At 46.4% G+C, this 16,030-nt stretch overlaps 1 protein-coding gene across 1 annotated transcript in view; it reads right to left on the bottom strand.

Annotated features, from left to right (window-relative positions):
• Window positions 1-16,030, bottom strand: part of dnah2 (dynein, axonemal, heavy chain 2) — a 212,076-nt gene that overhangs the window by 156,329 nt on the left and 39,717 nt on the right. The window contains 1 exon segment of the mRNA XM_060035906.1: window positions 12,857-13,014. Within this exon segment, the coding sequence (XP_059891889.1) occupies window positions 12,857-13,014 (158 nt within the window).

The following is a 16,030-nucleotide window of genomic DNA, read 5'->3' on the forward strand; positions in this document are numbered from 1 at the left end:
GACACAAGAGAAGATGAGAAAGGTTGAGAGAAACAGGATTAAGGAGAGAGAGAAACTGTTTTACTACGATTATAGACCTTTTTCACAGATAATTAATTAATGCCACGTGTAATTGTGGCACAAACATAGTTTTCGCTCATTACTTATTATGGGTCTAATCCTTTTATGCATCAGGGTACAGGTAGTAGACTCTAGTATAGATATAGTATAGATATTACACATTGACCAATACTGGTGTTTTGACACATGTTCCTTTGTTTGCGCAGGTATGACATCTCTTTGGAAACGGTCCATGAGAAGTCTGTGGTAACCTCACTGCCTTATCGTATCCTCACTAATTTTTGTCCACCACTACCTGTGCCCTCGTACATCAAAGTAGCAGACCAAGGAAAAGTCATCAGAGCCACACCTTTCCTTTTTCCTATGACGACATCTCGGTGAAATGATTCAACAGGGCAATAATCAACCAGAACATGACAATAAGAGAAGCAGAGAGAGCGGTTGATAGAAGGAGAAAGAAAGAAAAACAACAATAGTTGATGGGGTTGGGCAACGCCTAAATAAATTCAAACAATCTTCTTGGACTGATCATAACTCATAACACATTTTGCCTCTCCAACTGCCAGAAATACCAACAGACAATCAAAACAGACAGCAGCCACATTGGAGAACAGCTATCCACACAGGTGGAGGGATCAGGGGTGGGAAGGATCTGTCATTGTCATAATTGCATGTGTCTGAGTTTTGGGGGCTATTTGAGGCCCGGGTCGCTCTTCAAGTTTCTTTCCAGACTCCAAACTCCCATCCCCGCCTGTCCGGGAAAAAACAGGGTAATCCCCCATCTACTGTGCTTAAGAGTTTGGGGCTTGAGGCGGGAAACATGAGGCCAAGCAGGGGTGGGGGGCGCGGGGGGGGAGGCAACACAGCAAAAGAGAAGGAGAAGGAGGAGGTGACCTTGGAAAAGTAAAGAGCGATAGTACTTAACTGATGAAAAAAAGTACTATGACTACAATAAAAACAACAGGACTGCGTGTTCCTGTGGGAGAGCTCCTGGGGGATTTAGTTTGTTTCCGTCTCCATTGCTCTAATTGCAAATAGGATCATGACCTACATGTGCTACAGCAACTACTACGACTACTACATATTGTTTCTCCTTACCAAAGTAAGGGCGGCCTGCCGTGATTACATGGGGACGAATGAGCCGGGGGAAAACACACTTTGAACTGCCACTGGTGCAGTCACCTTGCAGACTGACAACTCAATAAAAAATGTCCGGAAGTGTATTGCAATCCGCCCCCCCCCACAATACATTTCTACATAAAGCCATACGGTGGTAAGTAGTCGTAATGCAGAGTGGCTCAGAGTCAATAAAGTTGGTTTTACAGGCAGTGCCTACCCCTAAGTGGCCCTCTTCTGAAGTAATGGAATACAGCGTACATAATAGAATAATCATATCACTTCAGCTCATCTGGATACAGTTGAGTGTCTACGTCAAGGTGGGACGCTTTCCCTGAGTGTCACTGAAAATGTATTTCCACTCACAAAACGGACTCACTCACAGATCATCTGCTAATTAAAATATTACAGATTGTGGGAGTCATTTCTAAGGGATAATACACAGTAAGCCGGTCATTATCCTTTAATTGCAAACCCTGACAGGGTGATGTAGGACCCCGACGCGCTGGCTGTACATTATCCAGCTTATTACACGGATACTTACAAAAAAAACTATAATCGGACACTAAATATAACAAAAAGAAAATATACATAACTAAAAAACATCTAAATCTATGGTTGGAGCATCCATAGTCACAGGCTGTAACGAGCTGTAACAGACCTTGGAATGGTGTCATTGACTATAATAATAGATGTAATAAAATCATCTAACATCCCATTGCTATGTAAATATTCAGATTCAGAACAATGATTTCCCAAAGGATTGGATATACAGGAATGAGACGTACATATAACGTTTGTCAGTATAGACAGTACAATCCGTATTCAAACTCCCACACCCAAACATCCATGTGTGTTAACGCATATCGAATAACTCCCCTGGAGAGGAGACATGCAAAGTTAAGTATTGTCAGGGCCTACGGGCTTGGGGGGGATGTGCCAGAATAAAAGACCCAGAAACACTAGACGGTTGCATATGTGACCCCATACACCCTCTCTCTCTCTCTCTCGCTCTCTGTGTCTCCATGTCTCTCTCCCTCCCCATGTCTCGCTCTCAGCAGATGAAAGAGGAGAAGTGGTTTGAACCGGCGCTGGCTCTGTTCCTCCTATGACTCAGATTAAACAGCGATGGCGGTACCGAGCGTCTCATTCATCACTTCAATGATACTTTTAGTGGCCGTTCCCTCCGGTCGAGCGGAAATTAACCACACTCTAGCGCACATGTATTCACGCACATGTATTCGCACGTGCGCACATACATACACATACATACACTTCCACCCGTTTTCACACACCTACATATATATATATATATATACTGTATATACTGTGTATATAAATATAAAGATATATCGACATATCAAACACACACGCTGACACACACACACACACACACACACACACACACACACACACACACACACACACACACACACACACACACACACACACACACACACACACACACACACACACACACACACACACACACACACACACACAAACAGAGTGGAGCCCCCATGCATACGCTCATTCACAAGTGGTCACAGAAGCACGGGCAGGCCCACTCAAGTGTAGCGTAGAGCCGCAGTTTTGCTAAGGAACCAGGGGATTGTGTGTGTTTTGATTGTGTTTCACAATGCGTCACTGCACACTCTGTTGCATGAGAGGATCTTTATTTTTTTTGCCAAACGCGTCCCATCTATACCAATCAGTCGTTCTCGTGTTGCATCCTGGGAATTCTCGCTGCTCTCAAATTAAGCTATTAAAAACCCCAAAACTTGGAATCATTCATTTCTTCTCCCCCGACGATTAGGATTCAAACGGTGACAGTGAAAATAGTTAACTTGCTTGAGAGTGGGGTCTGGGACAGAAAATGACAAATTACGTCCGCCTAATGACGACGCTGTGAATAAGGAATGGTAAGTCTCTGTTCAGGATGTGAAGACACGGAGGGCCCTGGTTTAGTACTCCACTACAGAGAGCAGTACTGATGACCACCTTCTACATCGTAATCATTATCCGCTCATTACCGACTCGGTCTGTGACCGGATGGAGTTGTTTTTCCAAAGAATGTGCTGGGATTGTGATTGTAACATCCAAGGCAATTAAACCAATTTAATTCAAACTGCGTTAGCAGGAGGACATCTCCTATCTGGGCTGGTGTGTGTGTGTGTGTTCATCAGTGGACCATGAGAAAGCAGTTTTATTTGAAAATAAACTTTTCTGCCGGTGTATGTTCTCCCGTTTCTTTTGAACGTCAGAAAAAGAGTATTGATAGGCCAGTGTCTATCGCCGTGTGTGTACGTGAGGTCCTCCTCGTGTACTGCCCTCTCCTTCCCCTTCTGTTTTAATCCCGGTGTCTCTGCGGTGTGAACTCACAGCCAATACATGCAGACTCTCATCGGCGGTGGAGGCAAGCCGTGAGACCATCTAAGTCAGTGTAATTGGATCAGCACCGCCCGACCTCCGGGGAATGAACAGCTAATAAAAGGACATTTTGGGGGGTCTGGATAAGCGTAAATCCATCCAATTTGGAGGCTAATTAAGTCGGGCTTAAAAGAGGTTGGCGTTGGGACGGCGGGTCTGTGTGGAGAGGTGAGCACTGGCGCTCGGTCTTCCTCTAGTGGGCTCTGGCCTGGAGGCTGAGGAGCTGATACAGGCAGGAGGAGAGAGGGAAATGTTCATCTGAGGATATACTGTTGGACCTCACCTGCACGTCCACTATGCAAAGGGCTTGTGTGCCATAGGAATGCGCTGCTATCATATGCATGATATATCTCTATATTCAGAGAAAAAAACATTACTACCCTTGCCATGAGATCTAACCGCCCCTTATTGGAGCATTGCTTCATGGGAAAAGTATTTCCAAAGGTCTATTGCCGGTTCCAATGCAAATACTAATAAACTACATTTCCTGGCGATCGCGTTAACAGAACACCACTGTGAACAGCTTGCATAGATGCAACAATACTGAACCATTCAGACCTAAAACCAAACTGAAAGGGTACTTTTCGCTCGTGAATAATGTTGCATTACCCAGCCAGAATGATGACAACAATCATTTGTTGCCATAGCATCTGACGTCAACTCCTAGTTGTTTCAACGATCCCACAATGACGTTTGTGATCGGATGCACCAGATAGGAACACAGGCCTGACCTCCAGACTTGACACTTTAATGCGAAAGCTGTGGCCAGATCTGCGTTCAGATTTCACTCTCACTTCAACCGATATTATCGCCCTGAATTAGCGATGTGACGCGGTGAACTAAAGACCAGATTGCGGGAATGAGTCCTGTGTGTCTAGCGGTGTATACCTGCCCAGACGACGAGGAGGGCAGCAGCACTCCTCTAAGGCGGATTAAAGTGTCCCAATGCTTTGTGCGACTACATATTTTTAAAGGAATTCAATTAAAGAATTACACAAAATATGTATTATTATTGTGTTAAACACGAACATGACATTTAGATATTGTAACCTGACATGCACCTTGCTGATACTCCATTTGTCCTCTATATTGTTGTCCTGAATTCAACATTGTGTTTCTCCCTTATGTCCAATTATATTTTGGTAATCTTTTGTCTGTCCCTCTTTTGTTATTTATAGTTATTTATTTCATTATAATTATTGTTATTATAAGGGTTATTATTATTAATCATTATTATTAATTGGCCTCACTCATCTAAACTTTCAAGGCCAAACAATAAGGAGTGGCGGTGGTTTATTTCTCAAGTTGTGTTTTACTGTCCACCGTTAAACACAAGTGCTACTTAGTGCCTAGTGATACCAAATTTTTATTCGCTCTACTTGAATCTGGAGCTTGTTAGCACCAGTGCAGCCACCTAATAAAATTTGCTCACAGCCCTGATGCGTACACACATCGTTTCACAATCACAAACAGAATCGCTCCAGTTAGTCCAACATTGTTTATATTATGTCCAGGCCTTCCTCAATGAAAAAACCCAAGCATTGTCGCAAAATGAAATGTGTCACTGCAAAGACCAATTGTGGGTACTGAGTGTGTACCCATAATGCATTGCCGTTGCCTCGCCCCTACAGCAGAATGACACCCGTTAGGCTCTTAGAAGTGACTCCCTCCCTGTCAGCCAGCCATAGGACGGGCGTGCGTCTCTTGCCGTGACCAACGGATACAGCCGCACAAACAAAAATACTCAAACTACCAAGAAAAGGGACTCTATCGCGGGACCCCCAAAGTGCTGCAGAGCGGCAAGGACGGATTCTATACAGCAGAGCCAGAGATATGAGCGGCGTCCACCAAACAAATGAGTCGCTGGCGGCGTCAATCCCTCCATGGCCCTGCCTCGGTCAACCTCACAGGGTGAGGGGGGGATAAAGAAGAGAGAGGGGGAGACAGAGAGAGCGGGAGAGAGAGAGGACCTCGCGGCGGTGTGGAGACAGAGCAGGGTATCGGGGGTCATCTGGGCTTCAGAGGGGGAAGATATATTAAATTCATTCATCTCAGTCAGAAGGGGGCCCGACGCCTCGGCTTTCCGGAGCGATGACAGAGAGGAAGATGTCTTGATTTGTACCCCCAATCCCCCCCCTCCGCCCATCCTCCTACTTCATGCCTCCCTGCCCCCCCACTGGCTTACCGCCTACTCTGGCTTTGTCTAGAAAGATATCCCCCCTGTAATATGGCCAATGATTAAATAAAGGCTGAGATACAGCTCTCTCCCTCACTTGCTCTCTCCATATCCGTCCCTCTAGATACATCCCTCTCTCTGTCTCCCTCTCTCCCTCTCTCCCTCTCTCTCTCTCTCTCTCTCTCTCCCTATACATCTTTCTTTATACATCTCTCACTCCCTTGCTATCCTCATCTCTCTCTCCCGCTATACCTCACTGTACCCCTCTCTCTATACATCTCACTCTCTCCCTCGGTCACCCTGTTGTATGTGTGCCCACGCGTGTAAATGAGGGAATGAGCAAATCAGACGATGAACGCGCTCTCGGAGAAAAAAAAGATTCGCCCGCAAAAGAGGAGCGGAAAAAAAAGGCTGAAAATGAGAGGCAAGGGATGGAGATGAAAGACACGAAAGAACAAAAGTGGAGAGAAAAGGAGGACAAGAGCGAATAGAAGAGGCCGCTAGTAGGACACATTCATCATGTGTCACTGAGCTGCGGTTACGCAACATGTTTATTCCCCAAGATGGATAACGGTATCACTCGCTCGCTCTGACCTAAAGACGAGCATCTATGGACACACACAACAAACCACACACACGCACGTAGCCATGCTGTCTATCAGAAACAATCTGCATTTAATATTCAATTTGGTGTTGGGAACCCATTTCACGTACACAATCGCACACTCAATAGCACACACACTTAAATTCCGGCATTGACATACACACATACACTGGCATCAAGTTTCTAACCATTAAGGTGTAGATGGAGGCCAGACGAGCTCTCTCTCATTTTTCTCTGTGATTCATGGTGATCGTTCAGTGAAGCTTTCACCCTGATCGTTCTGTGGTGAGTATGTCTATATGTTCCTCCCTGGGCCGGTCAGTTTTGCACACTGTTCTATTTGGCGGATCGCGAGAGACGAACAGAGCAATGGCAAACAAGAGGGAATAGGCTCTGTGCACAACTCTAGAAGCGAACTTCCGGTGTCGCCGGGTGTCGGCATACTAGTTTCCGGTCTACTTCCCGTATCAGTTACCACGGCAACTATAAATAGTAAAAAGATGGAAAACCCAACCAAACAACGGAAATTTAATGTTAGAAGACTTCACAAGATTCAACGGAATGAAGGCGGATCAAACCAACACTGCTGTGTACCGTTGTGCTCAGCTTCCAGCCGGTAACACGGGCTGGTGTGTGGGAGCGAAGAGAGAGACCGGCGAGTCCCGAGCCTTGCTCCGACCCCGAAGAGCCTGAGCTACCCGTTCCGATGGTCTTAGACCATGAGTACAGTGCTACTAGTACAGTGTGTGTTGACCGTGAGCACTACAGTGCTATACAAAAAGAGACATTTGTGGAGTTTGAGGCAATGTGAAGCTGGTGTGTTTGTGTCTGTGTGCGGCTCGCGTGCCTGCACTGCGTTGGGGCCGTGGTGGGCGCTCTCGGCTGGAGCTTTCTGCGTGTTGTGGTGGCTGACGAGGAAAGTGCGCTTGTGTATACATTTGTGCTGTTTTTTTAATTATACATGTTTGTATTGATTATTTGATTAAACATATGACCTCAGCTAAATCCCCCCACGGACACTGTTATAAAAGAAACAGGCGTATAACGGTTTGTTTATAACGGTTGGTTTATCGCTAGCTTTAACATACACTCAAGCTGTGAGGCTTCTCTGATTTCTTCATGGACCTGTGGCACAATGCTCTGATAATCACCTCCGATGTTCCCTTATCTTTGCTAGACACTAAAAAATGGACACACGTCGGTACAGTTAGTACAACAACGGACAGTTAAGTGTTTTAAATACAGAAAATGTTGTCGCTAACAAATGTTCACTAAAAAGCCGGTAGTCTGTCACCTACCCTCAAAGTTACGCAAATAACTCGAAATATAGAGCTTAAATCCTTTTTCCCGCTTGCTTGTAGGGGCAAGGGAACTAGCACCAACAATGCGGTGAACATCGTTAACATTTATTGTCGGTAGGTCTTGGAGACATCTAGAAAAGCCAGACATGTTCACGCTATGGACTGGGTCAGTAAGTAGACCGGAAACTAGAATGCCGACACCGTCTGTTGACTTCCGGGTTCTAGTGCACAGAGCCTATGGACTGCGGGAGAGGAGGAGGAGATGACATGGGAGGTCAGGTGAGGTGAGAGAGAGACATAAGGACAGACAGAGCCAAGTACGAGGGAGAGAGTGAGAAACTTTATGTACGGTTTAATGAGGAAGTTGGTTGAAGCGCCTGGTTGAAAAGCAGATGCTATTTTAATCTCAATCTCAACCTTCTGTGCAAAACCTGTACCAGAGAACAGGCTGTCAGACACGAGACACACACACACACACACACACACACACACACACACACACACACACACACACACACACATCACTCATTGACATATTGGAGCAGACAACTTTCGCTAATGCACTGTGCTACGTCACCTACAACTGAAACAACCGTTTAAGCTATACCATGGGCAGCAATATAATGCAACACAGCTGAATGGGGGAACAGTAAAAGGACCTTTAAATGCTGTGTGAGTTATGCCGCGAAAACGCCAGGGTTTTGCTACGGTGCGACTCCCACGGTGCTGCAAACGTCACTTTTACCAGCCGGCTTTTTCCATTTGTGTCTTTTATACTCTGGCTCATTCCATTAGCCACAGAGAAGCCCGAAATCCCCTGGTTGATACCCAACACGGCCGAGTCAAGAGAACGAGAAAAAGTTAGAGCATGGCCGGCGGGGGGGGGCTTCATGAGATGGTGAAATCCTTGGGCCTTCTGATAAATGGATTTCCAAGCAGTCAGCAATGTTACGGCTGACATCTCGTCTCATGGCACCTAGTCCCCACCCCCCGCTCTACTTCCGCCCTTTCAGAGTAAGCGCGCGTCAGCAGCGGCACCAGCGACGAGTGTTGGCTGGCTCTGGTTTCCCCGGTGTACTCGCTACATCAGCCTATTTTAGACAGTCTTTCGCTCGGATTGAAAGTTAAACCCCCAATTCATTCACGCTTCTTACTTTTTATTCACTTTTTATTTATTTGTTCCTTGATTGTACCTCAACCATTTCTGTCATCCTGTTATTTCTCCATCCTATTGCCCCCTTACTTTTTTTGTATTTTCTTTGTTGTGCCTGGGTTCATCACATAGGGAGAGTAGAAACGGTAAAAACATAACGAAATGAAGGCCACTTACATTGTTGGGTGCCCTTGACTCGTCAGCAATGCTACAGCCCGCACTGGACAAAACACATGCTTTGCAGCACATGTATTTTTGCGGCATTTTAATTAAATACTATTTGGTCTGAATGGAATTTACCAATCTAAGCACAACGCTGAATTGCAATGATGGGGATGTTCCCATATGGCCTTGGGACTTTTGGTTTCAATAGAGCCGTGGAAAGATAAATAAATGCAGATCTGGTTGCGTGTTGACACGGGGCAGATTCCTCGCACAAATGTAGAGTTTAATCAACTTGCCACAAACTAATTAATGTGTATCGCTATAAGGGTCATCGAGGAGACCATGTCCATCAAACTGCCTTACGGGGATCAGGGAGAAGAGGAGAGGGATTGAAGGATTGAACCCACAACCTTTTGGTTGAGGGTCAAACACTAGCACACACACACACACACACACACACACACACACACACACACACACACACACACACACACACACACACACACACACACACACACACACACACACACACACACACACACACACACACAGCCCCCCCCTCTCTGACACATGACTGAGGGAAGGGGTTGAGGAATGAATGCGGGCCAATATTAGAGTTTCGTCCCTGAGCCCACTAGTTGGTTAACCCAGCCACCTATCCTCTCCTCCTCTGCCCTCCCCCCTGCCTCCCCCTCTCCCCCTCTCCCCCTCTCCCCCTGCCCTGTGGTTGAACCCGTCCTGTGGGCAGCCTGAGATATTGGCTGTGTGGGTGACAACCTCAGTGGTGTGATATCTGAAGGGGAGAAAACAAATCAACGTCTCTTTACTTTACACCCCCCCCCATCCGCAGCCCACACATCGCATAGCCACAAACACACACACACTCACCCACCCACCCACACACAAACACACACATCGCCAAATCTGATACCCACACCCACACAGATATTCTTACACAAACACACCCACCCAACTAGGCAGACACCATGCACATCTGATACACTCAAAACCACAAAGATACTCTTACACAAACACACACATTCTAAAACATTGCAATACACACATGCACAATTCCTTCCCACATGCACAAGGCCCCCTGGATTCTCCATCAATGAGGGGAACAGGTAGGAACGTGCCTGATCTGAATGTGTTGTGCTCTAATCGTCTCTCTTTCTATACGTGTCCCTGTCACTCATTCTCTCTCTCTCGCTCATTCTCTCATTCTCTCTGTCTCTCTGTCTCTCTGTCTCTCTGTCTCTGTCTCTCTCTCTCTCTCTCTCTCTCTCTCTCTGTGTCAAAGTATCACTGTAGACTATTTTACCATGGTAGCCGTTTAGTGCAAGGCACACAACACACACGCACGTACACAGGCGCGAGCGCATGCTTAAGCGCACACGCACACAACTACGCACAAACACACCCGCACGTATGCAGGCGTGCACGCTCGAGCGCACACACTCACACACACAATCAGATTGTCAATAGTAGAAACTAACTTACTTAGTTCAAGGGATGCGTCGCAGAGCCACATTCATCAGACCAAACCAATCAATAGCGTAATGTGATTTTAACATAACAATCCCAGGAGGCTAGCGGTGTGGGGCCTTTTCCAATTGCAGTATGACAGAGCGCAGTGTTCATCAGCGGTGCAGCGTTGTTTCATAAGAGATAAGCTTTACAGAGAGCCCAAAGCACCACACTGTTGAGGAGTGCATTATCTGCCCGTGTTACAACAATAGACTATGTGCCTGCAAACACTGGGGCAGAAGGCACAGTGACAAACATGCATTCGCAAGGCCAACAATAAGAGAGAGAGAGAGAGAGAGAGAGAGAGAGAGAGAGAGAGGGAGAGAGAGAGAGAGAGAGAGAGAGAGAGAGAGAGAGAGAGAGAGAGAGAGAGAGAGAGAGAGAGAGAGAGAGAGAGAGAGAGAGACAGAGAGAGACAGAGACAGAGAGAGAGTGAGATTGCCGTCACGACTTCTGTCATTTAAAATGAATGAACTTAAAAGTCACTTTTTGTGCATTTAGCGTCCACCAGCGTTTCCACTGCTGGTGGTGCGGAGGGTCAGACTGAGGGAGTCTGGAAAGAAATGCCCAAAGAACATATCAGGCAAGACCCTTCCCCCCCTCCCCCTGTCCTCACACTGCCCTGCCTTCCAACCCCATCGCCATTGATCGGGAACTAAGCGCTCCTTTTAATTGGTCGGATGAGGTCGATTGCCCGTGCAGACGGCAAAAGGCCTGGAGGAGTGTCGGAGAGCCCAGAAGCTTGTGCGTGTGTGCGTTTACGCGTCTGTACGTGCCTGGATGTATGTGTGTTTTTGTGTATGTGTGTGTTTTTGTGTTTTTGTGTGTGTGTGTGTGTGTGTGTGTGTGTGTGTGTGTGTGTGTGTGTGTGTGTGTGTGTGTGTGTGTGTGTGTGTGTGTGTGTGTGTGTGTGTGTGTGTGTGTGTGTGTGTGTGTGTGTGTGTGTGTGTGTGTGAAAACACTGGGGCCTCTCAGGTCTCTCTCAGAGCAATCAGGGTAATGAAGTGAAACTCACCAGTTCAGGAAAGCCCCAACTAACAGATTGACTGACACCTGAAGGAAATAAACAAAGTGCCCCTGGAACCTCATTCCCGGCACCTTTCTATTGTGCACACCTCTGCCTCTCTCTCTTTTGAACTCTATTGCTCTGTCTTCATTTTCTTGCCCGCTCTCCCCCCTCTCTCTATTCCATGTGCATGTTTATTAAACCATGCCTTTCATGAATTCAGTAAGCATCTCCTCCGCCTCGTCAGCTGTTGAAATGTCACTGAAATTCACGTGGCGCCTGGGCACAACGCTTCTGAGGTAGTGAAAGCAGAGAGGATGATGTCATGTCAGGCAGTGGGCTGCGACATCCTAGTAAGATGTGGTGGTGCTGGTGCTGGTGGTGGTGGTGTGGTGACTCCCTGTTCATCGTGTCACTCATTCCCTGCCGCTTTGAAGACGAAGCCGCGCCTAACCTCTCCTGTCACTACCCTCCACCCGCTACGCCGTGCTGGCGTTTAGAGGGGAAGTCAGCCGTCACATCGGTTTCAAAAGAGTAGGTGGCTAAGACACGATAGTCAGTGCCAGTGTTTACTGGGTGCAGATGAACAGGGTTGATGTGCAGGTACAAAAGGGTAGTCGTTTTGCCCCTGTGTGTAACTGTTGATGCCCCGTGAAGAGTGGGGACAAGATTGGTGTATTAGCCCACCTGTGTATAGAGTTTGCAGTTTGGATAGAAGAGTTGAAGTGTCGATGTGCATGTACACGATGGCTATGAAGACAAGGAGTCTGTTTGTGTGAGTATATGTATACTACTCTGGCATTAGTAATCCCCTTCTTGAGCACAACAGATAGCTACACCAGATCAGCAACTGTAGTTTGAAATGATGGCCTATGGTTCCCATGGATGGGAACTTTAAGACATGATTCTAGCCCATATAAAGCACTCTGAATGTCCCTATTGTGTTCGTGACTCACTTGTTCAAAGTTCTCCTACACACTGCATAGTCCACCCCTCCCACCCCTCCCACCCCTCCTAAACACTTATTGTATGTTGTATGTCCTTGCACTTAATGTACGTACTTATTGTATGTCATACTTAGTTATAGTTAGTTAAGCATATTATCCTAGCAAGCTTTGTTGGATACAGGGCACGGGTTAACCTAGTGATTGTTAGTGCTTGTCACTTGGTTCTATGAACATCCTTACTGTACCGACAGCAATATATTGTTGTTTCCCTTTCTTCTCATCAATGTACTTATTGCCAGTCGTTTTGGATAAACGCGTCTTCTAAATGCCCTAAATGTAAAAGTAAGCTATATAAGCGAGCGTGGTCCCACCTGTGGTGTATCCGTGCGGCCTGCAGGTATATGTCCTTCCAGGCCACGCAGCACTCGATGCAGTCCCGTAGGTTCTGCTTGCTGGAGGCCACGTGGCCCTGGAACATCCGGTCCAGAGAGAGGCTCCGGCAGCACAGGCGGATCATCTCGTTGCTCATCTGCAACAACAACAACAACAACACATGCTTGTGACAAATAATGAGCTTCTAGGGGAGCAAGGTACAGGCCCGGAGATTTACATTACTGACACGCTCAACTGGTCTGTGATAAATCAGTGTAGTGCAAAGAAGTGGATGGCAGTACAGTATGGTAGTGCGGTGTTAAGACACATCAGCAGACCGGCCGCGGTCGCACGACAGAACCAAGGTATTAATCTACTTATTACACACTTCAAAGCATCCATTGGGCTGGGCTTTATAATGGTCAATTAATGAGACAGCACATAAAAAGGGCATTTCTCTGGCTCCAATCTCTCGGCCCGATTGTATATTCTGGGTCACCAGCCAGCGTGATCCAATTATGGCCTTGTAATAAGTCAGAAAGTGAAAGTGAAAGTGAAGTGTTAGTTGTGATTTAATGTTAATTACACTAGCTCATAACAATGGGCATTGATGAAATATAAAATACTATATAATTCTGTGACAAAAAAAATTATACCACATTATACACATTAATGATCATAAATGAGTTTCAATTATTTCATACTCATTGGTATGAAAAGTATTTGAAGAAACTGAACAGAAACACTTCCTTTACCTTACGTCAGATACTTCTGAAGCCTGAACTCAAAGTGGCAGAATTGCTCTGTTTCAGTCATGAATAACAGGGTTGGGAACTCACTATTGAATCACAGATTTACTTTTGACTTAGCCATTTTATATTTACTAGAATCCATTTTTACCCATATCAATGCTTAAAAGGGATTTCATAACCGCTTACACCGACTATGATTATATTCTCTCGAAATATATCCGATAAGATATCCACTCAAAGTAGGAATGTGAAATGAAAAAAGAAAGGCTGATACAATCTGGGAATGTGAACATGAACCTGGTGGGCGAATATTCACAAGGATAAAGAACATTCCCCCACGCTTGACGCGCCACGGGTCAGAACTCAAGTCACACTCCTTCCATTACCACAAGTCCCAGATCTCCTCACTCTCTCCCTCTCTCTCTTACTCTCCGTCTCCCTCGCTCTCTTACTGTATATTTGAAACAGCATGAAAACAGCATGAATGAAAAAGCGTCTCTATGGCCCAAAGTCTGGTACCTCTTGACTTCCTCACACTCAAGGTCACACATGGAATTGACTTAAATCGACGGGGCCTTAAACCTAGTTTCTCACCAGAGGCCTGCCTCGCTCTCTCTGTGTCTCTCTCTCCCTCTCGCTCTGTCACACTTTTTAGCCTGGCCTGAATATTTCATCATATTCAAAGGGAGTCCAGGGCACGTCCATAATGAAACGGTTAAGGGTCCAAAGAGAGAGTTAACGAGATCCCCTACAGGTACGCATCGAAGCAGCCAGATGTTGGACCCCCAGTGTGGTGCGCGCTCGACACACAGATGTTTTGATTGGATAGGACACGCGCACGGTCATACACGCACACACAACCGCACAGACATGAATAAGAAATTATGCTCACAGTCCCTGGTGCCCCCACCTCCCCCCGCCCCTTCCCTTTCCTATCCATGTGTACACGCACACACACACACACACAGGTGTGGTTTTTTTCTGCTGGGTGAGGATATAGAAAATGGCGGGGGCTTAGAGTGTAATTCATGGGGCCCCGGCTCACATTTCATAAAAAGCCTCTTTATGATGTGTCAGTCAATCAGGCCTTCTGCATATGACACACACACACACGCACCAAACTCGCACAGACACACGCACGCACACACATTAACACAAACACCCAGCGGGGTTCACAGGTGGGCTTTTCCTTCAGCAGGAGAGGAGCAGGAGGAGCAGGAGGAAGCGGAGGCAAAGGAGAGGGTGTAATTATAGGGGAGGCTGTGTATGGGGGCCTATGTGGAGCGACAGCCTATCCTCCATTGCTCTGATCGCTGGTTCAATCCTGACACAGCTACAACAGGGACCGGGAGCACAGGAGCCGGCTCCCTGCCCCCAACACACCTCACTACTGAGTTTGTGTGTGTGTTTGTTTGTATGCGTGTACGTGTACATGTACTTGTGTGTGTGTGTGTGTGTGTGTGTGTGTGTGTGTGTGTGTGTGTGTGTGTGTGTGTGTGTGTGTGTGTGTGTGTGTGTGTGTGTGTGTGTGTGTGTGTGTGTGTGTGTGGCTGCATGTGTGTATGTGTACGTGTACGTGTACATGTATGGATGTTTGTGTGTTTGTGTGTCTGTGTGTGTATGTGTGTAGGTGGACCGATGACATCCATGGGTTTGGCATGTATGTCTGCCTGTGCATATCTATCTGCCTGTGTTTCTGAGTATGTGTGTGTATGTGAGCGTGTGTGTCTTTATTCACCTGTATGTGGCATGTCTGCCTGCATGTGTGTGTGTGTGTGTCTGTGTGTGTGTGTCTGTGTGTGTGTATGTGCGTATCAGTGCTCATAGCCTAGAGAAAATGTGTTCTACAGGTTGATTGTGGAGGCCAGAAAATGCATATTTTGATGAAGGGGGTAGACAGAGGGGATGGGCAGGAAATTAAATTGATATGTAAATGACGGAAATTCTAATTTGAGTTGAAGCTTGAGAGTACCGCAGCATTAACTAGCTTATAAGTTAATAAGGATTTATTTTCCCTCCCCCTGTTTTTCTCTCTCTCTTCTCTGGCCCCAACTTTTCTACCACTCTCTTGCTTCTCCTAAACAAAGAGGAGAGAGCGAGGAGAAGGTGAGGAAGACGGGGGTGGTAACAAGATGTTCGAGCATAAGTCCCTTTGAGAATAGGCCTCCTTGTTGTACGAAAATGCAGATCTTCAAATGGCCCCGCACAGCAACAGGTAACCCTGGATTTGTCTGTGTGAATGTATGCCCTGCTATCAAATTTAGCATCTCTCTCTCTCCCCCTCTCTCTGACTCTCACTCTCTTTTTGTGTAAAAATATCCAGATGGTGCTGGCAGAGGGGGGGCTTGGACAGCTTGAAGCAAAAGTAAAGAGAGTAAAAAACTATGAGAAAAAATAGAAAAGTCAGGATGTCAGATGCAG

This window comes from Gadus macrocephalus, chromosome 17 (genome assembly GCF_031168955.1).
Source record: "Gadus macrocephalus chromosome 17, ASM3116895v1".
Taxonomy (NCBI): Eukaryota; Metazoa; Chordata; class Actinopteri; order Gadiformes; family Gadidae; genus Gadus; species Gadus macrocephalus.